General features: G+C 43.2%; 1 protein-coding gene across 2 annotated transcripts in view; it reads right to left on the reverse strand.

The window, feature by feature from the left end:
- The window catches only part of LOC115140899 (glutamate receptor ionotropic, kainate 2-like), a 328,356-nt gene that overhangs the window by 59,622 nt on the left and 241,677 nt on the right, over positions 1-27,057 (reverse strand). For both annotated transcript variants that reach the window (XM_065028000.1, XM_065028001.1), the window contains exon 15: positions 11,981-12,206. In XM_065028000.1, the coding sequence (XP_064884072.1) occupies positions 11,981-12,206 (226 nt within the window). The remainder of the gene's footprint in view (positions 1-11,980; positions 12,207-27,057) is intronic.

A 27,057-nucleotide genomic window follows, 5' to 3' on the forward strand; every position in this document is an offset into this window, starting at 1 on the left:
CAGCTTGGTGTTGAGGAGAGGGGAAAACAACTCTTCAGATTGTTTTGAGGAGAACTATAGCCAGCTTGTGTTGAGGAGAGGGGAAAACAACTCTTCAGAACTATAGCCAGCTTGGTGTTGAGGAGAGGGGAAAACAACTCTTTAGAACTATAGCCAGCTTGGTGTCTTCAGAACTATAGCCAGCTTGGTGTTGAGGAGGAAAACAACTCTCCAGAACTATAGCCCAGGGGCTTCAGAACTATATCCAGCTTGTGTTGAGGAGAGGGGAAAACAACTCTTCAGAAATATATACAGCTTGTGTTGAGGAGAGGGGAAAACAACTCTTCAGAACTATAGCCAGCTTGGTGTTGAGGAGAGGGGAAAACAACTCTTTAGAACTATAGCCAGCTTGGTGTTGAGGAGAGGGGAAAACAACTCTTCAGAACTATAGCCAGCTTGTGTTGAGGAGATGGGAAAACAACTCTTCAGAAATATATACAGCTTGTGTTGAGGAGAGGGGAAAACAACTCTTTAGAACTATAGCCAGCTTGTGTGGAGGAGAGGGGAAAACAACTCTTCAGATCTATAGCCAGCTTGGTGCTGAGGGGGAAACAACTCTTTAGAACTATAGCCAGCTTGGTGTTGAGTAGAGGGGGAAACAACTCTTTAGAACTATATCGAGATTGTTTTGAGGAGAGGGGAAAACAACTCTTCAGAACTATAGCCAGCTTGTCGTTGAGTAGAGGGGAAAACAACTCTTCAGAACTATAGCCTTCTAGCTTGGTGTTAAGGAGAGGGGAAAACAACTCTTTAGAACTATAGCCAGCTTGGTGTTGAGGGGAAAACAACTCTTCAGAACTATAGCCAGCTTGGTGTTGAGAGAGGAAAACAACTCTCCAGAACTATAGCCAGCTTGTGTTGGGGAGAGGGGAAAATAACTCTTCAGAACTATATCCAGCTTGTGTTGAGGAGAGGGGAAAACAACTCTTCAGAAATATATACAGCTTGTGTTGAGGAGAGGGGAAAACAACTCTTCAGAACTATATACAGCTTGGTGTTGAGGAGAGGGGAAAACAACTCTTTAGAACTATAGCCAGCTTGGTGTTGAGGAGAGGGGAAAACAACTCTTCAGAACTATAGCCAGCTTGTGTTGAGGAGATGGGAAAACAACTCTTCAGAAATATTACAGCTTGTGTTGAGGAGAGGGAAAACAACTCTTTAGAACTATAGCCAGCTTGGAGGAGAGGGGAAAACAACTCTTCAGATCTTGCCAGCTTGGTGCTGAGGGGAAAACAACTCTTCAGAACTATAGCCAGCTTGTGTTGAGGAGAGGGGAAAACAACTCTTCAGAACTATAGCCAGCTTGGTGTTGAGGAGAGGGAAAACAACTCTTCAGAACTATAGCCAGCTTGGTGTTAAGGAGATTGGAAAACAACTCTTCAGAACTATAGCCAGCTTGGTGTTGAGGAGAGGGGAAAACAACTCTTCAGAACTATAGCCAGCTTGGTGTTGAGGAGAGGGGAAAACAACTCTTCAGAACTATAGCCAGCTTGGTGTTGAGGAGAGGGGAAAACAACTCTTCAGAACTATAGCCAGCTTGTGTTGAGGAGAGGGGAAAACAACTCTTCAGAACTATAGCCAGCTTGGTGTTGAGGAGAGGGGAAAACAACTCTTCAGAACTATAGCCAGCTTGTGTTGAGGAGAGGGGAAAACAACTCTTCAGAACTATATCCAGCTTGTGTTGAGGAGAGGGGAAAACAACTCTTCAGAACTATAGCCAGCTTGTGTTGAGGAGAGGGGAAAACAACTCTTCAGAACTATAGCCAGCTTGGTGTTGAGGAGAGGGGAAAACAACTCTTCAGAACTATAGCCAGCTTGTGTTGAGGAGAGGGGAAAACAACTCTTCAGAACTATAGCCAGCTTGTGTTGAGGAGAGGGGAAAACAACTCTTCAGAACTATAGCCAGCTTGGTGTTGAGGAGAGGGGAAAACAACTCTTCAGAACTATAGCCAGCTTGGTGTTAAGGAGAGGGGAAAACAACTCTTCAGAACAATAGCCAGCTTGGTGTTGAGGAGTGGGGAAAACAACTCTTCAGAACTATAGCCAGCTTGTGTTGAGGAGAGGAAAAACAACTCTTCAGAACTATAGCCAGCTTGTGTTGAGGAGAGGGGAAAACAACTCTTCAGAACTATAGCCAGCTTGGTGTTGAGGGGAAAACAAGCCTTCAGAACTATAGCCAGCTTGGTGTTGAGAGAGGAAAACAACTCTTTAGAACTATAGCCAGCTTGGTGTTGAGGAGAGGGGAAAACAACTCTTCAGAACTATAGCCAGCTTGTGTTGAGGAGAGGGGAAAACAACTCTTCAGAACTATAGCCAGCTTGGTGTTGAGGAGAGGGGAAAACAAGTCTTCAGAACTATATCCAGCTTGTGTTGAGGAGAGGGGAAAACAACTCTTCAGAACTATAGCCAGCTTGGTGTTGAGAGGGAAAACAACTCTTCAGAACTATAGCCAGCTTGGTGTTGAGGAGAGGGGAAAACAACTCTTCAGAACTATAGCCAGCTTGGTGTTGAGGAGAGGGGAAAACAACTCTTCAGAACTATAGCCAGCTTGGTGTTGAGGGGAAAACAACTCTTCAGAACTATAGCCAGCTTGGTGTTGAGGAGAGGGGAAAACAACTCTTAGAACTATAGCCAGCTTGTGTTGAGGAGAGGGAAAACAACTCTTCAGAACTATAGCCAGCTTGGTGTTGAGGAGAGGGGAAAACAACTCTTCAGAACTATAGCCAGCTTGGTGTTGAGGGGAAAACAACTCTTCAGAACTATAGCCAGCTTGTGTTGATGAGAGGGGAAAACAACTCTTCAGAACTATAGCCAGCTTGGTGTTGAGGGGAAAACAACTCTTCAGAACTATAGCCAGCTTGGTGTTGAGGGGAAAACAACTCTTCAGAACTATAGCCAGCTTGGTGTTGAGGAGAGGGGAAAACAACTCTTCAGAACTATAGCCAGCTTGGTGTTAAGGAGAGGGAAAACAACTCTTCAGAACTATAGCCAGCTTGGTGTTGAGGGAAAACAACTCTTCAGAACTATAGCCAGCTTGGTGTTGAGGAGAGGGAAAACAACTCTTCAGAACTATAGCCAGCTTGTGTTGGGGAGAGGGGAAAACAACTCTTCAGAACTATAGCCAGCTTGTGTTGAGGGGAAAACAACTCTTCAGAACTATAGCCAGCTTTGTGTTGAGGAGAGGGGAAAACAACTCTTCAGAACTATAGCCAGCTTGGTGTTGAGGAGAGGGGAAAACAACTCTTTCAGAACTATAGCCAGCTTGGTGTTGAGGAGAGGGGAAAACAACTCTTCAGAACTATAGCCAGCTTGTGTTGAGGAGAGGGGAAAACAACTCTTCAGAACTATAGCCAGCTTGGTGTTGAGGAGAGGGGAAAACAACTCTTCAGAACTATAGCCAGCTTGGTGTTGAGCCAGAGTGCTGAGGGGAAAACAACTCTTCAGAACTATAGCCAGCTTGTGTTGAGGAGAGGGGAAAACAACTCTTCAGAACTATAGCCAGCTTGGTGTTGAGGAGAGGGAAAACAACTCTTCAGAACTATAGCCAGCTTGGTGTTGAGGAGGAAAACAACTCTTCAGAACTATAGCCAGCTTGGTGTTGAGAGAGGAAAACAACTCTTTAGAACTATAGCCAGCTTGGTGTTGAGGAGAGGGGAAAACAACTCTTCAGAACTATAGCCAGCTTGTGTTGAGGAGAGGGGAAAACAACTCTTCAGAACTATAGCCAGCTTGGTGTTGAGGAGAGGGGAAAACAAGTCTTCAGAACTATAGCCAGCTTGGTGAAGGAGAGGGGAAAACAACTCTTCAGAACTATAGCCAGCTTGGTGTTGAGGAGAGGGGAAAACAAGTCTTCAGAACTATAGCCAGCTTGGTGTTGAGGAGAGGGGAAAACAACTCTTTAGAACTATAGCCAGCTTGGTGTTAAGGAGAGACGAAAACAACTCTTCAGAACTAACGTCAGCTTGGTGTTAAGGAGAGGGGAAAACAACTCTTCAGAATTATAGCCTTCTAGCTTGGTGTTGAGGAGAGGGGAAAACAACTATTCAGAACTATAGCCAGCTTGGTGTTGAGGGGAAAACAACTCTTCAGAACTATAGCCAGCTTGGTGTTGAGAGAGTAAAACAACTCTTTAGAACTATTGCCAGCTTGGTGTTGAGGAGAGGGGAAAACAACTCTTCAGAACTATAGCCAGCTTGTGTTGAGGAGAGGGGAAAACAACTCTTCAGAACTATAGCCAGCTTGTGTTGATGAGAGGGAAAACAACTCTTCAGAACTATAGCCAGCTTGGTGTTGAGGGGAAAACAACTCTTCAGAACTATAGCCAGCTTGTGTTGAGGAGAGGGGAAAACAACTCTTCAGAACTATAGCCAGCTTGTGTTGAGGAGAGGGGAAACAACTCTTCAGAAACTATAGCCAGCTTGGTGTTGAGGGGAAAACAACTCTTCAGAACTATAGCCAGCTTGTGTTGAGGAGAGGGGAAAACAACTCTTCAGAACTATAGCCAGCTTGGTGTTGAGGAGAGGGGAAAACAACTCTTCAGAACTATAGCCAGCTTGGTGTTGAGGAGAGGGGAAAACAACTCTTCAGAACTATAGCCAGCTTGGTGTTGAGGAGAGGGGAAAACAACTCTTCAGAACTATAGCCAGCTTGAGGGGTGAACTTGCCAGCTTGGATTGAGGGGAAAACAACTCTTCAGAACTATAGCCAGCTTGGTGTTGGGGAGAGGGGAAAACAACTCTTCAGAACTATAGCCAGCTTGTGTTGAGGAGAGGGGAAAACAACTCTTCAGAACTATAGCCAGCTTTGTGTTGAGGAGAGGGGAGAACAACTCTCCAGAACTATAGCCAGCTTGGTGTTGGGGAGAGGGGAAAACAACTCTCCAGAACTATAGCCAGCTTGTGTTGATGAGAGGGGAAACAACTCTTCAGAACTATAGCCAGCTTGGTGTTGAGGGGAAAACAACTCTTCAGAACTATAGCCAGCTTGGTGTTGGGGAGAGGGGAAAACAACTCTCCAGAACTATAGCCAGCTTGTGTTGATGAGAGGGGAAACAACTCTTCAGACCTATAGCCAGCTTGGTGTTGAGGGGAAAACAACTCTTCAGAACTATAGCCAGCTTGGTGTTGAGGAGAGGGGAAAACAACTCTCCAGAACTATAGCCAGCTTGGTGTTGAGGAGAGGGGAAAACAACTCTTCAGAACTATAGCCAGCTTGGTGTTGAGGAGAGGGGAAAACAACTCTTCAGAACTATAGCCAGCTTGGTGTTGAGGAGAGGGGAAAACAACTCTTCAGAACTATAGATGGCTTGTGTTGAGGAGAGGGGAGAACAACACATGGAGATTGCCTGATGAATATTAAGTATCATGGCTGTTTGTTGAGAAGCAGCCATGCAGGGAACAATACAATGCTACTTGTTAGTATGTATGAGGACCAATACTACAGCAGCAGGAGCTGGGCAGACAAAAAGGCACGCAGTGATTGACAATCTCCATAGTAACACTTCCTCACTGTGCTGTTGCTATGCCTGAAGAGCAGAGAACAGTGGTGTTGCGATCACCATGCCACCTCTGAATACTTTTAGATGTGTTATGTCCTTCATCGTCAGCTCAAGGCTTTGTGTGTCTCTCTCTTTTTTATCAGATCAACAACAGACAGGCAGAGCCCAGTGTACATGTTTCAAAACATCTATCCCCATGGTGATAACTAATGTGAAACACGCAGCACTAACTCTCATATAATTAATTTCCATCTAAATATATTTATCTTCAGGGGTCACATTCATACAACAGCTACTGTTGCTAACCCGGTTTGTGTCAGATCACTCACTACTGTAGCTAGCCCTGTGTGTGTAAGATCACTCACTACTGTAGCTAGCCCTGTTTGTGTCAGATCACTCACTACTGTAGCTAGCCCGGTTTGTGTCAGATCACTCACTACTGTAGCTAGCCCGGTTTGTGTCAGATCACTCACTACTGTAGCTAGCCCTGTGTGTGTAAGATCACTCACTACTGGAGCTAGCTCTGTGTGTGTCAGATCACTCACTATTTTAGCTAGCCCTGTATGTCAGATCACTCACTACTCTAGCTAGCCCTGTGTGTGACAGATCACTCACTACTGTAGCTAGCCCTGTGTGTGACAGATCACTCACTACTGTAGCTAGCCCTGTGTGTGTCAGATCACTCACTACTGTAGCTAGCCCTGCGTGTGTCAGATAACTCACTACTGTTGCTAACCCGGTTTGTGTCAGATCACTCACTACTGGAGCTAGCCCTGTGTGTGTCAGATCACTCACTACTGTAGCTAGCCCTGTGTGTGTCAGATCACTCACTACTGTAGCTAGCCCTGTGTATGTCAGATCATTCACTACTGTAGCTGGCTCTGTGTGTGTCAGATCACTCACTACTGTTGCTAGCCCTGTGTGTGTCAGATCACTCACTACTGTTGCTATCCCTGTGTGTGTCAGATCACTCACTAATGTAGCTAGCCATGTTTGTGTCAGATCACTCACTCCTGAGCTTGCCCTGTTTGTGACAGATTACTCACTACTGTAGCTAGCTCTGTTTGTGTCAGATCACTAACTGCTGTAGCTAGCCCTGTGGGTGTCAGATCACTCACTACTGTAGCTAGCCCTGTGTGTGTCAGATCACTCACTACTGTAGCTAGCCCTGTGTATGTCAGATCACTCACTACTGTAGCTGGCTCTGTGTGTGTCAGATCACTCACTACTGTTGCTATCCCTGTGTGTGTCAGATCACTCACTAATCTAGCTAGCCATGTTTGTGTCAGATCACTCACTACTGTAGCTAGCCCTGTTTGTGTCAGATTACTCACTACTGTAGCTTGCTCTGTTTGTGTCAGATCACTAACTGCTGTAGCTAGCCCTGTTTGTGTCAGATCACTCACTATTGTAGCTAGCCCTGTTTGTGTCAGATTACTAACTGCTGTAGCTAGCCATGTGTGTGACAGATCACTCACTACTGTAGCTAGCCCTGTGTGTGACAGATCACTCACTACTGTAGCTAGCCCTGTGTGTGTCAGATCGCTTACTACAGTAGCTAGCCCTGTGTGTGTCAGATCACTCACTACTGTAGCTAGCCCTGTGTGTGTCAGATCGCTTACTACAGTAGCTAGCTCTGTGTGTGTCAGATCACTCACTACTGTAGCTAGCCCTGTGTGTGTCAGATCACTCACTACTGTAGCTAGCCCTGTGTGTGTCAGATCACTAACTGCTGTAGCTAGCCCTGTGTGTGTCAGATCACTCACTACTGTAGCTAGCCCTGTGTGTGTCAGATCACTCACTACTGTAGCTAGCCCTGTGTGTGTCAGATCACTAACTGCTGTAGCTGGCTCTGTGTGTGTCAGATCACTCACTACTGTAGCTAGCCCTGTGTGTGTCAGATCACTAACTGCTGTAGCTAGCCATGTGTGTGACAGATCACTCAATACAGTAGCTAGCCCTGTGTGTGTCAGATCACTCACTACTGTAGCTAGCCCTGTGTGTGTCAGATCACTAACTGCTGTAGCTAGCCATGTGTGTGACAGATCACTCAATACTGTAGCTAGCCCTGTGTGTGTCAGATCACTCACTACTGTAGCTAGCCCTGTGTGTGTCAGATCACTCACTACTGTAGCTAGCCCTGTGTGTGTCAGATCACTAACTGCTGTAGCTAGCCATGTGTGTGACAGATCACTCAATACTGTAGCTAGCCCTGTGTGTGTCAGATCACTCACTCGCTACCTGCAGCCCTAGGACTGAGGAAATTAAGGAAAATGCAGCCCTGAAATACCAGCCAGAGCCAGGTCTATGGTAGCAAAACAAAATGAGAAACCCCAGAGAACCCATAACGGGGAGAAATTAATATGAGGATTTTCTGATCCAGCAAAGCTCCAGCATGATATCACATTGTACAGGCTCAGTTTATGGCTGGTTTAACCATTCAATTGTGTTAATTGAACAGCACTGCTGCAGAGGCCAAACTAAATATTCTGCAGGGCAGTGGAACATGGCATTTCAGTAGAATCTAGAATGTCCTTGTCTGCACTTAACAATCCTCCATAACAACTAAATGGACAGTGAAATCATGTGGTTGCGGTCCAACTGTCTTTAGATAATGATTTCTGCATACCCTCTCACAATGTGAAGGATGATGACAAGCGTAAGCTACCCGAACAACAACATGTATGTTTGATTTGAAGTGTGGCCTACTTGATTTGAAGTGTGGCCTACTTGATTTGAAGTGTGGCCTACTCCAATGTGTGCAAAGGTATTGCAACTTTTCTTGAAAAAAATGTGATAAAATAGTTCAAGTTAACTGACATGGACATGTGTTGGCAGTAGCCTGAGATCGCTATAGAGTCCACAGAATCTTTGTATTGTGGTTAATATATACGGTGTATTCTCTTGTTTCTTCCAATGACACGACAGGTGAAGAAGCGGTTAGAAAATGGAAATGAAGTCCTCTCTTTCTGTTGAGTCTTACTGGGTGAGAGATGGAGGAGAAAGTTCAGCACCGTTGTGTTTCTCAGCGATAAACAGAATATGTAAATGTGAGGAGCTGAAAACAGGCCCTCTCAACATGGCGTAGGCATTCATGTCGAGCCTTAATTCTCCAACAGAAGAAACATAGGAGAGGGAACTGACAGACCATCGTGAATCCAGGATAAGACACATAGCTGTAATCTGTCAGATCAAAGCGAGTAATAGCACACCAATCTCTAATGCATTGTCTCTCCTCAAAACAGCATGGAAAATGTTCCTGGCACGCTCAAGTACATGTTGTATTTTTTTGTTTTGCATGTTAAGTCGATCAGGGGGAAATATAAAAGAGAGGAAATGGATGTGTGTAAATATTTAAAATTATTACTTTCAGGGCCTACAATTACCTCTAAATGCCTGGAGAATACTGTTATTATCAAAACACTTCCGCAAACATATTCCACCCTGTGCTTGATTGTGCTCACATATACTTTCTGGTAAACTGTAGTTCACAGACTCTTCTAGACTGACATCTTCATTCCGCCCCAGCTAGGTCTGTCATATTTTCTCCATTTGTCCTCATACCCCATATCCCTCTCCTCTCTCTTTTTGCTGTCCAGGACTAGGACAGGATGGTCACTGCTCAAACAGCAGGCGGGTCCCGCCCTCGGAGATGTCCCATTTCCCAGCATTCCATTCAGGTCTTACAGAGATGTTCTCTGTCGTTTATGATCCGGAGCTAAACGACCCACCATCGCGACAACTTCCCCGCACTGCACGGAACCAAACGCCAGCCTGATGACATGCAAAATATACACTTCCCTAAATCTAGTAAGAGATTAAGAAGGACTAATGAAACAAAATGAAAATTGATAGCAAAGACAAAGAGAAAGAGAGATAGAGAGAGAGAGAGACGGCGGCAAAAACAAAGATATGCAGGGGGGAGAGAGACAGAGAGAGAGAGAGATAGACGAGGGAAGGAATGAGGACAGAGACAAAGCCTCCTGAGATATGGATGTATAGAGCAGAGGAAGTAACAGTTTACTCACAAGTGGCCGAGTGGCGCGAGTCGTATAAACAAACCTGTGACAGATGTTTGATACGCTACTGTGCATGACTCCACTTAATGACCTCTCCAAGGAGGACGTCCATACACACACATTAAAGGCTGAGTGGGGAGATCTATCCCCATAGGTACAATAGGACTACGGTCACTACGGGGCTTCACTCTCTAATGTGGACACACAGCTACACAGCTCCTGTGTCCCTCCCTCCTTCCACTCCACCTTATGTAGGCCAACAACAATCCCCTTTAGATACAACTTCACAATGGTCCTACTTTCATCTGTTTTCATCTAATATCATCAGCTACCAGATGTATATACTTCGCTCTGGTCTACTCTCCTCTTCGATGGGCTAAATGTTATACTCTGAATTAACCGCCGTTGCCAATGCAGTAAATATCCCATTAGAGTTAGAGAGGGATAACATCTGGACGGCCGTGCTAACTAACACTAACTCTGTCCATTACAGTGCAGACTTGGGGAGCGGCTGCCAGAGGGACTCAGAACCAAATACACCCAGGTACTAATGCAGGCAGACAACTCCTCTCTGTTAAAGTCAATGAGATATATGCTAAATGGCCAGGCTGTATGGGAATACAGGACACATATGGTAACGGGTACTAAAAGGGTAGGATTAGCAATTTAAATGCCTTGTTCTCTGCTCCGTGTGAATGGGCCACAAGGGAGTGATGATGCTAAACATCCTTTTTTTCAGCACGGACCGACAATGTGTGCGATGCACAACCTAACCCTTTGCCTGACAAACACATACACACACACACACACACACATACGGAGAAACGTATTTGGAGACCCGCACACACTTAATACAAATGCACACACATGAACGCCATGTGTGCACATGCACAGACATACACTCACACTCGTATATGCACACGCACAACGACAAAACCCATTCCTGCATTGTTCCTCGCAAATGCATCACAATCCATAGAGCATATTCCATTCCAGCTGTCGCCAACACCCTGGTCACACATGTTGTTATAGGACAAATCACACAGGAATCACAATCACACAGAGAAAACACACCCTCTGTGCTGCTCTCTCATACAGTCACTTACTGGGTTTATTATAGATGTGCTTTCTGACTGAGAAATACGGCAAACACACACAAATGGAGCCAATAGCCACTGATGTTATAAAGGACAGAATTATCCATCCTCTTAGGGAAACGGGACACACCGTGTTGTATTCTCTAAAGGCATGTGTCCTGCTGCATACTGAACAATGTGTTAGACAACAAGCTACATAACAGGGAGACTGTTACACCAAAACCTTTTAGAGTTCATTTACATAGCGTATAAAAGCCACAATTCCCAAACATAGAAAGAAAGACAACCTCCACTTCCCAGTCTCCCTAAATAAATACAAAAACCCCCAGCATCCTTTGCATGCAGGTCATTGTGCTAAGTTGTCTTGTAGGGACGCCCCAGAGCAATCTTCCCTTTATAACCCAGGTACTTACAAGGAGTTTTTCCTTTTCATTTGTGGCAGCCATTGCCGGGGGCTGCATGTGTAACAGGATTAAGACAATCTGCTGCTGAGCTCCATAATCAAATCCTGCACCTCCGCACACAACGTGTAAATTAGCGTGCCACAACCCAACACCCTCTCCATTCATTTATTTATTTATGTCAGATATTTCATCAGCTGCTTGGCCCCTAAGGGTCCAAGCGTGCTTACACACTCTCTCTCACACACACACACACACACACACACACACACACACACACACACACGGAGCCATGGCTTACATGACGAAAGATGATGTTCAGAAGGACTGGCAGAAGCTTACTTAGCGAGCCCCATTAGTGCAAGGGAGTCATTCTGTTTGAAAAGCCAGAGAGAGCAAATGTGATATTTGATATTGATTATTGTACTACAGTGTTGAGGGAGCTAGCACACAAGCATTTCACTGCACATTTTATACCCGCTGTAAACTGTGAACGTGACCAATACAATTAGATTTGATCCATACAGCGGTTTCCTATTATAGATTAGTGTGCTCGATTATTGAATAACATGAAAGCATTATATATGTAGTATGTTTGCTGTGTTATTAAATGATTAACATGCTATCGCGTAGTGGGCTGTGTTATTAAATGATAAACATGCTATAGTGTAGCAGGCTGTGTTATGAAATGATAAACATGCTATAGTGTAGTGGGTTGTGTTATTAAACAGCATAATAAACCTTATCTTAATGCAGGGTGCTATGATACTGAATGTTATTGCATGGGTCATGTCTCAGGGTTATGGATAATGTACTGTGGGTGGGAGTATGGCTCAGTCTTTTGTCCTAACTGTCGAAATAGGCGAGAGTAGTTGCAGAAATTGTGCTTGTGTGTGTGTGTTGTACTATGTTGAGAGGAGGACGTACCCATGGGGGTTCCCACACCGTAGGCTTTGGAGTCGATGAGACCCCCTATCTGCGTAAGGTTGCAGTTGCGCTGGGTGACAAACTCGATGGTGGTGGACTCCATGAGGAAGGCGTAGTCCGAGGTGAGAACTCGATGGATCCCTTCGTCAATATCTTTCACCATCACAGAGTGCCTCCGACTGCTCATAAACTCCCACATCTTGTCGTATGTGGAGATCTTGGTTTTCTACACAGCAAGGAAGAAACAGAGAGAATGATGACTGTTAGGATACGATTCAATAATGTCATAAAAGGAGTTGGAGGAGAGTCAGTCTTGATAGTTATATTCCTGGTGTGATTCATGTGTAAAACAGACATTTATACAGTAGTACCGATGCACACACATACTCTAAATCAATCAAAACAGAATGTTATTTGAGTTTTTTTTCAAAAGCTAGATATATCATGGTGAATTCATAAATATTGGTCAGGATCATCTCCTATCAAAAGCTGTGCCTGTGAGGTTGAACAAATTGTAATGAGCTCAGAAGGAAAGTACATTTAATCAGTGCAGATATAAAAAAATATATTCTCATCAGTGTGTGATGCAGAAAAAGAGACCTTTCTCTAAAATGACACCAAGTTTGGCAGAGAGACAAACACATAGACAAGCAGAGAGAGGTTAAATAGAACACTCATTTAAACACCAGGCATGTTTTCATTCCTAAGCCTGGAACACAATTTACATGCAATTACTTTTTAAATGTCATTATGAAAACATGTCATTTATTGTTGAGAGACTTTCTGGTGTTGCTTTTCTCCCTCATTTAATAATTATCTCGTACTGAGCAGACAGAGAGAGAGAGAGAGAGAGAGAGAGAGAGAGAGAGAGACAGAGAGACAGAGAGAGAGAGAGAGAGACAGAGAGAGAGAGAGAGAGAGAGACAGAGAGAGAGAGAGAGAGAGAGAGAGAGACAGAGAGAGACAGAGAGAGAGAGAGAGAGAGAGAGAGAGAGAGAGAGAGAGAGAGAGAGAGAGACAGAGAGAGAGAGAGAGAGAGAGAGAGAGAGAGACAGAGACAGAGAGACAGAGAGAGAGAGAGATAGAGAGAGAGAGAGACAAAGCAATAGAGTAAAACATGCTAATGACTGTAACCACCCTCACAAAATGGCAATCTAAAGAATATCTAATAATTACAGCTCTACACCAATTATGAACTATACAGCAAAAGTACATACTGATAAGTACATACTGAACACCTCAACAGAGAGTATTAATATGAACCTATTATGTGTAGTGATATAAGTCGTTAGTAGTAGTAGTAGTAGTGGTATTAGTAGTAGTACCAACAGAATGATAATAGCATTAGGATTATCAATCAATTCCATTTCTGTAGTTAGTTAATATTGTGTATCAGTAAGAGCAGTAGTATTGTCAGCAGTAGTAGACTTTCTCCAGCTGTAAAGTCAGTGAAGACTCAGGTGTGTGTGTGATACTCTCCCATAGCCCAGAGATTTGAAGGCATTTTTGAAAGCATTTGAAACTTAATTAAGTCACATCTTCCAAGGTCCCGCCCGCCATTATTGTGTGTAATGACTTTTTGTGGCTGGTCGATATTTTAGATCAACTGGGTGATTTGCGAAGTGCCTATCAGAATCTTTTGGAGTCACCCTTGACAAATCAGGCGATTGAGCATGCAAGCTACAGACTGCTGATAAGGCAGGGGCACTGGCTCTGAATACATGGACGGGGAGGCAGATAACCACATAGTTAGCTAACACTAACTCACACAGGATAGTACAGAGGTGGGCTTCCCTCAGAACCACCGGCGACTACAAAAGACCTGCACTGATCACACAAAGCTAATGAGATATTTGGAAGAAGACTAACAGGTATCGAGATCATTGAAGTTTGACTGGGTCACAAATAGCTGTTAAATTGGAATTTATTAAATGAGAGAGCATTTGCAGAGCTTATACAGTATTTGAAAAGTTGGTATATTTATATTTGTGAGAAAGTAACTTAAGTAGATATGAACGACAGTTCGAATTACAAGAGTTTTTATAGAACTAAATATTAGAGTTTTAAAAATGGTTTTGGACTCTCCTCTTCTTTGCCTCTCCCCTCCTCAAACTGTCTATTTTTTAAATGAGGTTTTCATCTCTTCTTACTTGGCCTCTCTGTTTTCAGAATCACACATTCCTCTCGGTGGAGACATGCGTTTCCATGTCTCCGCTGGGCGCCGGGGACGATTAGAACACTGCTCTGCCTAATCCTTTGATCATGCTGAAGTGGCTGAAGATTAGCACCGCTACAATCTAACGTTACTCCAGGATCCAGATCTGTTCAAAAGGCTGTTATAATCATTCACTATGCTATGCACTCCCAAACAGAATCATCATCATTGTTCCCAGAAAAACGCGTCTTTTTCCATCTCTCTCACACATAATACCTCCTTCTCTACCGTGAAATTCAAACTCAAGTGCTGAATGAATGAATGGACCTCCACACCAGGTGGTGTCAGAGGAAGGCCCTATGGCACCTTTCTCTGTCAAAGACCCCAGTCATAGACTGTTCTCTCTACTACCGCATGGCAAGTGGTACCGGAACACCAGGTGGTGTCAGAGGAAGGCCCTATGGCACCTTTCTCTGTCAAAGACCCCAGTCATAGACTGTTCTCTCTACTACCGCATGGCAAGCGGTACCGGAACACCAAGTCTAGGACCAAAAGGCTTCTCAACAGCTTTTTTCTCAACAGCCATGAGACTCCTGAACAGGTTATCAAATGGCTACCCGGACTATTTGCATTGTCCCCTCCCAACCCCTCTTTTACGCTGCTGCTACTGTGTCTGTTTATCATATATGCATAGTCAGTTTAACTATACATTCATGTACATACTACCTCAATTAGCCCGACTAACCGGTGCCCCCGCACATTGGCTACACGGACTATCTGCATTGTGTCCCACCACCCACCACCTGCCAACCCCTCTTTTACGCTACTGCTACTCTCTGTTCATCATATATGCATAGTCATTTTAACCATATCTACATGTACATACTACCTCAATCAGCCCGACAAACCGGTGCCTATATACAGCCTTGCTACTGTTATTTTTCACTGTCTTTTTACTTTTTTATTTTTTATTTCTTTACTTACCTATTGTTCACCTAATACCTATTTTTATTTTAAACTTAAATTGCACTGTTAGTTAGAGCCTGTAAGTACGAATTTCACTGTAAGATCTACACCTGTTGTATTTGGCGCACGTGAGAAATCAACTTTTATTTTATTTGAATATGGCACACAGTCTTGTCTTAACCGCCACTGACTGATCAGAGTTGAGAAGGAGAGAACAGGCGGTAAAACCATGATCAATCATGATAATGCCGTGATGGGGATTGCCAATGAGGTATCTTACCATCGTTTGCGGACGACACTACAGTGGTAGGCTTGATTACCAACAATGACGAGACGGCCTACAGGGAGGAGGTGAGGGTCCTCGGAGAGTGGTGTCAGGAAAATAGGAAATTAACCTCACACTCAATGTCAACAAAACAAAGGAGATGATTGTGGACTTCAGGAAACAGCAGAGGGAGCACCCCCCCTATCCACATCGATGGGACAGTAGTGGAGAGGGTAGTAAGTTTTGAGTTCCTCGGCGTACACATCACGGACAAACTGAATTGGTCCACCCACACAGACAGCGTCGTGAAGAAGGCGCAGCAGCGCCTCTTCAACCTCAGGAGGCTGAAGAAATTCGGCGTGTCACCAAAAGCACTCACAAACTTCTACAGATGCACAATCGAAAGCATTCTGTCAGGCTGTGTCACCGCCTGGTACGGCAACTGCTCCGCCCACAACCGTAAGGCTCTCCAGGGGGTAGTGAGGTCTGCACAACGCATCACCGGGGGCAAACTACCTGCCCTCCAGGACACCTACACCACCTGATGTCACAGGAAGGCCATAAAGATCATCAAGGACAACAACCACCCGAGCCACTGCCTGTTCACCCCGCTATCATCCAGAAGGTGAGGTCAGTACAGGTGCATCAAAGCAGGGACCGAGAGACTGAAAAACAGCTTCTATCTCAAGGCCATCAGACTGTTAAACAGCCACCACTAACATTGAGTGGCTGCTGCCAACATACTGACTCAACTCCAGCCACTTTAATAATGGGAATTGATGGAAATTGATGTAAAATATATCACGAGCCACTTTAAACAATGCTACCTAATATAATGTTTACATACCCTACATTACTCATCTCATATGTATATGTATATACTGTACTCTATATCATCTACTGCATCTTTCTGTAATACATGTATCACTAGCCACTTTAAACTATGCCACTGTTGTTTACATACTGTACCCTACATTACTCATCTCATATGTATATACTGTACTCGATACCATATACTGCATCTTGCCTATGCAGTTCTGTACCATCACTCATTCATATCTTTATGTACATATTCTTTATACACTTGTGTGTATGAGGTTGTAGTTTTGGAATTGTTAGGCTAGATTACTCGTTGGTTATTACTGCATTGTCGGAACTAGAAGCACAAGCATTTCTCTACACTCGCATTAACATCTGCTAACCATGTGTATGTGACAAATACATTTGATTTGATTTGATTTTAGTGCTTGAGTGAATAATCATTGCTAAAGTGAGTTGAATATGGGTTTTGATTGAGATGTGTGATTTTGCAGTTCATATGCTGTTGGCTACACTGATCTGGTTCAGATCGGAGTTGTCAGGGGGATTCTGTTGCCTATAGTAACACAAGAGGAAAAAAAAAAGGCTGGCATACTCTTCTCTTTGTTTTGGAGAATGACAGGGTAAAGAAAAGACTCAGAGAACTAAGTTCCAAACTAAACACTAACTTCCCATTTGTTAATGAAAAGTTAACTTCCGTTCCACAGAAAACCTTGCTACACCTAATCTAACAGTTATATAATATAAAACGTTGGAACATACCTAGAAATAAACAGCTAATTGCTCTCAGTTAGGAGTCGTCTTGGTCGACAAGGTATAAAACGTATCAATCATGGAGTAGAACACAAGAACTATGAGGCCCCAATTGCTGGCCAACATGTGAGTCATCGCGACAACAATTCAAACCCAAAGTGGGTATTGCTGGACCTTAGGGACTGAGAAAACAAAACCACAAATTATCGTAATTATCCCAATACTCTAACATGAAACACAACAATGTACATTCACCCCTGCATATGCCATATCAGTAACCCTTTTCAGTAACCCTTTACTTGACAGCGTCATGACACGGTCATAACCATGTCATAATGTGTCATAACAGCTGACATAACTTGTCATAACCTGCCATAATAACAATATCATGACACATATATATAGACCTGTATATTGTGTTATTTTATGGCTGGTTATGACACCTACATAAGAGCCTAAACCCACAAAACCTACCACACAAAGCAAAACATTCCATTACACCATAACCTACAAGTCAACAGTATGTTTATGTTATATAACATTTTCTGAAATTGATCATAGTAGTTAAATTATCATTGTAATTTGCACACACATTGATATCAGACATGCACCTACCCGTAATTATATAATTCAGAGAATAACTTTTCGGAACTTCCCCCCACACCCCCCCGCCCCCCTTTCCATCTATGACTTTGCTGATAACTACTTTGAGGAAAAGTGTACTTACTATGTCTGTAATATGTGGTTGTCCCACCAAGCTATCTTAAGAATGAATGCACTAACTGAAAGTCGCTCTGGATAAGAACATCTGCTAAATTACTCAAATGTAAAATGTACCCCAAATGTCTGTTGCTGATGACTCGGATGAATGCAGGAGCAGATTTTAAGAGCAGGACAAGACACCTTTTTGACTGATGACAGACATAAGGGCAGGCATGGACGTGATAGGCCTATCTGGTTTATATGATTATGATGGTTCTTGACTTAAAGTCATAAAGTGTATTTTCTTAGTCCAAGTAAAGTGACACAGGATGGTCATAATGGTCTAAGTTATTTAAACTATGATGGAAAACAAACATGATTGTAAAGAATACATTAGAACAACAACAACGGATTTAAGAGACAAATGTTCAAACACTGTTTATATTGCACGTGTATGTACATTATGTGCCATTGCAGGCTTGTGGACCCACTACAATTTTTTTTAAGAAAAATTCTTATTTTCAATGATGGCCTAGAAACAGAGGGTTAACTGCCTGTTCAGGGGCAGAACATCAGACTTGTACCTTGTCAGCTCGGGGATTTGAACTTGCAACCTTTCGGGTTACTAGTCGAACGCGCTAACCACTAGGCTACCCTGACGCCCAAAATGAGCTCTCTGAATCGATTTGAATGTGTCCAACGCCCTCATTAGATGAAGTGGAAGTTAATACCTCCGTGGAAGCCCTTCCTCTTATAAATCTATTATTTCTACATTGTGATGCTAATAGCTGTCAGCCCTGATCCACAAGGGCAATACAGAGAGTACCAAGTCATAACCTCTAATCAGCCAAGCACCTTCAGGTCCCGCTCACCAGAGGCGTCATGCCCATAGATTTGTCCTGTTTATTTATTTTTTAGATGCTAAATTAATTACTAAACATACATTTTTAAGCCTACCTTTTGTCAGAGGTATATTTTGCGGAGGGGCACACTGACTTGGCAAAGAGTACCCCCCCTCCCCTCCCCTCCCCTCCTATTCTCCCTAGTAAATGGTTCCTTCCAAGGTGCACCACCGAGCAAAGACATGCTAGGCAGGACGCTAAATACATTTACATTTACATTTAAATACACTAGTGCTTGCAGACAGTATCGTCAGTGGAATTGGAGAGACAGTTACAAGTGACAGACACAGCGTCTGATTTGATTTTACCTGCCTGTGATGGGCAGGACTCGCAGGAGGTATGTTTGTAAATTCATTTGATTTTGATCAAGCTATGTAGCATATTGATTCCTTATTGATTAATAAATCAAACTGAAATGTTGTTTCTCTGTAATACTAGCCACCTAGCTTTTTATGAAGTTGGCTTTAGCTAGCCAGCTAGATAGGTTCCCAATCTCCCAACCTCAAAACCAATAGCCATTTCAGGCTATTCATCAAGTTAGAGTCACTTGTTTATCTAATTTAGCTGGGATGCCTGCTGGCATGGTTGCTAGACTTTAGAAAAGTCTAAATTGCTTTAATTCTTAAAGAATCAATGTGCAGCATTCATTAAAATGACAATTGAACAGGTAAAGAGGTATGCTTTAACCTATGCAGAAAAATAGACATAGACATATGCGTAGGTATAATGATTATGGCTCTAGACTGCAGGAAAAAGTTATTTTCCAACCAGGTGAAAGCTGCGTACCACCCCCCTCCAGCCTCACGTACTTTATGCCTTCTCTAAAATAAAGGGTACATGACGCCCCTGCCTCTCACCTCAGACCCACTCAAGGCTTTCCAGGGGAGGAAATGTGAGTCACTGCCTGCTTGGCCACAGTCTAATCCTGAATCATGTAACTTGGTAAATAATAACAATTAAGGATCATTTGTCTCTTGGCTTTATGAGGTAATGTTGCTCTCTTCAGTGTGCTATTTTCCAGCAGTGAACTTGATGTAAACTGTTTTATAAAGGTAGTGTACTGCAAAGCAGGAAGTGAATACTTGTGTGAGTATAAATGTGCGAGTATAAATATGCGTGTGCACGCTTGTGTGTGTGCGTGTGCGTGCGTGTGTGTGTGTGTGTGGGCATGTCCGCATGTGCATGTGTGTGTATGTGCACACGTGTGCCTGCGTGTGTGTGCTCATGGGTGTGTGTGTCTGTGTGTGTCTGCGTGTGTCTGCTCATGGCTGTGTGTGTGTTTGCGTGTGTCTGCGTGTGTCTGCTCATGGCTGTGTGTGTGTCTGCGCGTGTCTGCGTGTGTCTTCGTGTGTGTGCTCATGGCTGTGTGTGTGTCTGCGTGTGCCTGCATGTGTGTGCTCATGGCTGTGTGTGTGTCTGCGTGTGCCTGCGTGTGTGTGCTCATGGCTGTGTGTGTGTCTGCGTGTGTCTGCTCATGGCTGTGTGTGTGTCTGCGTGTGTCTGCGTGTGCCTGTGTGTGTGTGCTCATGGCTGTGCGTGTGTCTGCTCATGGCTGTGTGTGTGTCTGCGTGTGTCTTCGTGTGTGTGCTCATGGCTGTGTGTGTGTCTGTGTGTGCCTGCGTGTGTGTGCTCATGGCTGTGCGTGTGTCTGTGTGTGTCTGCGTGTGTGTGCTCATGGCTGTGTGTGTGTCTGCGTGTGTGTGCTCATGGCTGTGTGTGTGTCTGCGTGTGTCTGCGTGTGTCTGAGTGTGTCTGCGTGTGTCTGAGTGTGTGTGCACGTCTGTGTGTACATGTACTTGTTTTACACATGGCCTTGAGAGAGAGGCCTTTCTCGGGGAGGTTGAGTGATGGCGTTGTAAGAAGCAGATGGATGGACTGAGATGCATCCTCTCCCTGAGGTCCCCCTCCCACCACAGACCACCAGCATACTCTCTATTGTTAGGCTTGTCAACACGTATTGCTCTGCAAAGTGTTTTGCATATTTTTCAAAGAGCCTGTAATCAAAGGCATGGAGAAAGAGGAAGAAAACAGCTTACAGTTCTGGCACCACAAACAACACTTATTATCTGCGTAGATGACTTTTGACAGATATTTTTTTACGATACATTGTTGACACTGAACGGTAGAGCTCATAAAGACAAAACACAAGAACAAGTCCCAAGTCCATGAAACACGTTCTCCAGCTGCAAAGGAAAGGGGATTGTGGTCGTAGTAATGTAATACAGGTTTATGATATCATGTTATGTAGGTTTATGTTCTAAGATTAAAGATACATCAATCACGAGAACATATAGCACTGCAAAACGACAACGCACATTACAAATTGCATTTCCTTTTTTTTTTAGAAATTAAAACTTACATGGAATCTTAATGAAGTAGAACTATTCCGCTTTAAGAGCTTCTACTTTAATCTGATCAATTAGTGTCTTGATTGAATCAGATGCCTATCTCCTGTTTCACCAACTAACTGATCCAGAGGGATCATTGTCTATACTATAGGAGAGCATGGTGAGGATCACTGTCTATACTATAGGAGAGCATGGTGAGGAGCACTATCTTTACTATAGGAGAGCATGGTGAGGATCACTGTCTATACAATAAGAGAGCATGGAGAGGATCACTGTCTATACAATAAGAGAGCATGGTGAGGATCACTGTCTATACTATAGGAGAGCATGGTCAGGATCACTATTTTACTATAGGAGAGCATGGTGAGGATCACTGTCTATACTATAGGAGAGCATGGTGAGGATCACTGTCTATACTATAGAGAGCATGGTGAGGATCACTGTCTATACTATAGAGAGCATGGTGAGGATCACTGTCTATACTATAGGAGAGCATGGTGAGGATCACTGTCTATACTATAGGAGAGCATGGTGAGGATCACTGTTTATACTACAGGAGAGCATGGTGAGGAGCACTATCTTTACTATAGGAGAGCATGGTGAGGATCACTGTTTATACTACAGGAGAGCATGGTGAGGATCACTGTCTATACTATAGGAGAGCATGGTGAGGATCACTGTCTATACTATAGGAGAGCATGGTGAGGATCACTGTTTATACTACAGGAGAGCATGGTGAGGAGCACTATCTTTACTATAGGAGAGCATGGTGAGGATCACTGTTTATACTATAAGAGAGCATGGTGAGGATCACTGTCTATACTATAAGAGAGCATGGTGAGGATCACTGTCTATACTATAGGAGAGCATGGTGAGGGTCACTGTCTATACTGTAGGAGAGCATGGTGAGGATCACTGTCTATACTATAGGAGAGCATGGTGAGGGTCACTGTCTATACTATAGGAGAGCATGGTGAGGTTCACAGTCTATATTATAGAAAAACATGGTGAGGATCACTGTCTATACTATAGGAGAGGATTGTCTTGATCACTGTCTATACTATAGGAGGGCATGGTCAGGATCACTGTCTATACTTTAGGAGAGCATGGTCAGGATCACTGTCTATACTATAAGAGAGCATGGTCAGGATCACTGTCTATACTTTAGGAGAGCATGGTCAGGATCACTGTCTATAAAATATTGGAGCATTGTCAGGATCACTGTCTATACTATAAGAGAGCATGGTCAGGTTCACTGTCTATACAATAAGAGAGCACGGTGAGGATCACTGTACTTAAAAAGGAGTGAATGGTGAGGATCACAGTCTATACATTAGATGAGCATGGTTAGGATCACTGTCTATATTATAGGAGAGAATGGTGAGGATCACTGTCTGTACTTTAGGAGAGCATTGTGATGATCACTGTCTATATTATAGAAAACACGGTGAGGATCACATGCTATACATTAGATGAGCATGGTTAGGATCACTGTCTGTACTTTAGGAGAGCATTGTGATGATCACTGTCTATATTATAGAAAACACGGTGAGGATCACATGCTATACATTAGATGAGCATGGTTAGGATCACTGTCTGTACTATAGGAGAGCATTGTCAGATTCACTGTCTATACTAGAGAAGAGCATGGTGAGGATCACTGTCTATACTATAGGAGAGCATTGTCAGGATCACTGTCTATACTATAGGAGAGCATGGTGAGGATCACTGTCTATACTATAGGAGAGCATGGTGAGAATCAGTCTATACAATAGGAGAGCATGGTCAGGATCACTGTCTATACTATAGGAGAGAATGGTCAGGATCACTGTCTATACTATATAAGAGCATGGTCAGGATCACTGTCTGTACTATAAGAGAGCATGGTCAGGTTCACTGTCTATAATATAAGAGAGCACGGTGAGGATCACTGTCTATACTTTTGGTGAGCATTGTCAGGATCACTGTCTATAAAATATTGGAGCATTGTCAGGATCACTGTCTATACTATAAGAGAGCATGTTGAGGATAGCTGTCTATACTATTGGACAGCATGGTCAAGATCACAGTCTATACTCTAGGACAGCATGGTGAGGATCACTGTTTGTACAATAGGAGCGCATGGTCCGGATAACGGTCTAAACTATAGGAGATAATGGTGATGATCACTGTCTATACTATACGAGATAATGGTGAGGATCACTGTCTATACTACAGGAGAGCATGGTCAGGATCACAGTCTATACTGTAGAAAAGAATGGTGATGATCACTGTCTATACTATACGAGATAATGGTGAGGATCACTGTCTATACTATACGAGATAATGGTGAGGATCACTGTACTTAAAAAGGAGAGAATGGTGAGGATCACTGTCTATACATTAGATGAGCATGGTTAGGATCACTGTCTATACTATAGGAGAGAATGGTGAGGATCACTGTCTATATTATAGGAGAGAATGGTGAGGATCACTGTCTATATTATAGGAGAGAATGGTGAGGATCACTGTCTATACTTTAGGAGAGCATTGTGATGATCACTGTCTATATTATAGGAGAGAATGGTGAGGATCACTGTCTATATTATAGGAGAGAATGGTGAGGATCACTTTCTATATTATAGGAGAGAATGGTGAGGATCACTGTCTATATTATAGGAGAGAATGGTGAGGATCACTGTCTATACTTTAGGAGAGCATTGTGATGATCACTGTCTATATTATAGAAAACACGGTGAGGATCACATTCTATACATTAGATGAGCATTGTCAGATTCACTGTCTATACTAGAGAAGAGCATGGTGAGGATCACTGTCTATACTATAGGAGAGCATTGTCAGATTCACTGTCGATACTAGAGAAGAGCATGGTGAGGATCACTGTCTATACTACAGGAGAGCACGGTGAGGATCACTGTCTATACTATACGAGAGCATGGTCAGGATCACAGTCTATACTATAAGAGAGCATGGTGAGGATCACTGTCTATACTACAGGAGAGCATTGTCAGGATCACAGTCTATACTGTAGGAGAGCATGGTCAGGTTCACTGTCTATACTGTAGGAGAGCATGGTGATGATCACTGTCTATACTATACGAGATAATGGTGAGGATCACTGTCTATACTACAGGAGAGCATGGTCAGGATCACTGTCTATACTATAGGAGAGAATGGTGATGATCACTGTCTATACTGTAGGAGAGCATGGTGAGGATCACTGTCTATACTATAGGAGAGCATGGTCAGGATCACAGTCTATACTGTAGGAGAGCATGGTCAGGTTCACTGTCTATACAATAAGAGAGCATGGTGAGGATCACTGTACTTAAAAAGGAGAGAATGGTGAGGATCACAGTCTATACATTAGATGAGCATGGTTAGGATCACTGTCTATACTATAGGAGAGCATGGTGAGGATCACTGTCTATACTATAGGAGAGCATTGTCAGGATCACTGTCTATACTTTAGATGAGCATGGTGCTGATCACTGTCTATACTATAGGAGACAATGGTGAGGATCACTGTCTATTCCTTAGGAGAGAATGGTGAGGATCACTGTCTATACTATAGGAGAGCATTGTCAGGATCACTGTCTATACTTTAGATGAGCATGGTGCTGATCACTGTCTATACTATAGGAGACAATGGTGAGGATCACTGTCTATTCCTTAGGAGAGAATGGTGAGGATCACTGTCTATACTATAGGAGAGCATTGTCAGGATCACTGTCTATACTTTAGATGAGCATGGTGCTGATCACTGTCTATACTATAGGAGACAATGGTGAGGATCACTGTCTATTCCTTAGGAGAGCATGGTCAGGATCACTGTCTATAAAATATTGGAGCATTGTCAGGATCACTGTCTATACTATAAGAGAGCATGGTCAGGTTCACTGTCTATACAATAAGAGAGTACGGTGAGGATCACTGTACTTAAAAAGGAGAGAATGGTGAGGATCACAGTCTATACATTAGATGAGCATGGTTAGGATCACTGTCTATATTATAGGAGAGAATGGTGAGGATCACTGTCTGTACTTTAGGAGAGCATTGTGATGATCACTGTCTATATTATAGAAAACACGGTGAGGATCACATGCTATACATTAGATGAGCATGGTTCGGATCACTGTCTGTACCTTAGGAGACTATTGTGATGATCACTGTCTATATTATAGAAAACACGGTGAGGATCACATGCTATACATTAGATGAGCATGGTTAGGATCACTGTCTGTACTATAGGAGAGCATTGTCAGATTCACTGTCTATACTAGAGAAGAGCATGGTGAGGATCACTGTCTATACTATAGGAGAGCATTGTCAGGATCACTGTCTATACTATAGGAGAGCATGGTGAGGATCACTGTCTATACTATAGGAGAGCATGGTGAGAATCAGTCTATACAATAGGAGAGCATTGTCAGGATCACTGTCTATACTATAGGAGAGCATGGTGAGAATCAGTCTATACAATAGGAGAGCATGGTCAGGATCACTGTCTATACTATAGGAGAGAATGGTCAGGATCACTGTCTATACTATATAAGAGCATGGTCAGGATCACTGTCTGTACTATAAGAGAGCATGGTCAGGTTCACTGTCTATAATATAAGAGAGCACGGTGAGGATCACTGTCTATACTTTTGGTGAGCATTGTCAGGATCACTGTCTATAAAATATTGGAGCATTGTCAGGATCACTGTCTATACTATAAGAGAGCATGTTGAGGATAGCTGTCTATACTATTGGACAGCATGGTCAAGATCACAGTCTATACTCTAGGACAGCATGGTGAGGATCACTGTTTGTACAATAGGAGCGCATGGTCCGGATAACGGTCTAAACTATAGGAGATAATGGTGATGATCACTGTCTATACTATACGAGATAATGGTGAGGATCACTGTCTATACTACAGGAGAGCATGGTCAGGATCACAGTCTATACTGTAGAAAAGAATGGTGATGATCACTGTCTATACTTTACGAGATAATGGTGAGGATCACTGTCTATACTATATGAGATAATGGTGAGGATCACTGTACTTTAAAAGGAGAGAATGGTGAGGATCACAGTCTATACATTAGATGAGCATGGTTAGGATCACTGTCTATACTATAGGAGAGAATGGTGAGGATCACTGTCTATATTATAGGAGAGAATGGTGAGGATCACTGTCTGTCTATACTGTAGGAGAGCATGGTCAGGTTCACTGTCTATACTGTAGGAGAGCATGGTGATGATCACTGTCTATACTATAGGAGAGAATGGTGATGATCACTGTCTATACTGTAGGAGAGCATGGTGAGGATCACTGTCTATACTATAGGAGAGCATGGTCAGGATCACAGTCTATACTGTAGGAGAGCATGGTCAGGTTCACTGTCTATACAATAAGAGAGCACGGTGAGGATCACTGTACTTAAAAAGGAGAGAATGGTGAGGATCACAGTCTATACATTAGATGAGCATGGTTAGGATCACTGTCTATACTATAGGAGAGCATGGTGAGGATCACTGTCTATACTATAGGAGAGCATGGTGAGGATCACTGTCTATACTATAGGAGAGCATTGTCAGGATCACTGTCTATACTTTAGATGAGCATGGTGCTGATCACTGTCTATACTATAGGAGACAATGGTGAGGATCACTGTCTATTCCTTAGGAGAGAATGGTGAGGATCACTGTCTATACTATAGGAGAGCATTGTCAGGATCACTGTCTATACTTTAGATGAGCATGGTGCTGATCACTGTCTATACTATAGGAGACAATGGTGAGGATCACTGTCTATTCCTTAGGAGAGAATGGTGAGGATCACTGTCTATACTATAGGAGAGCATTGTCAGGATCACTGTCTATACTTTAGAAGAGCATGGTGCTGATCACTGTCTATACTATAGGAGACAATGGTGAGGATCACTGTCTATTCCTTAGGAGAGAATGGTGAGGATCACTGTCTATACTTTAGGAGAGCATGGTGAGGATCACTGTCTATACTATACGAGATAATGGTGAGGATCACTGTCTATACTATACGAGAGCATGGTCAGGATCATTGTCTATACTATAGGAGAGAACGGTCAGGTTCACTGTCTATACAATAAGAGAGAATGGTGAGGATCACTGTCTATACTATACGAGAGCATGGTCAG

The sequence above is a fragment of the Oncorhynchus nerka genome, linkage group LG14 (assembly GCF_034236695.1).
Source record: "Oncorhynchus nerka isolate Pitt River linkage group LG14, Oner_Uvic_2.0, whole genome shotgun sequence".
Taxonomy (NCBI): Eukaryota; Metazoa; Chordata; class Actinopteri; order Salmoniformes; family Salmonidae; genus Oncorhynchus; species Oncorhynchus nerka.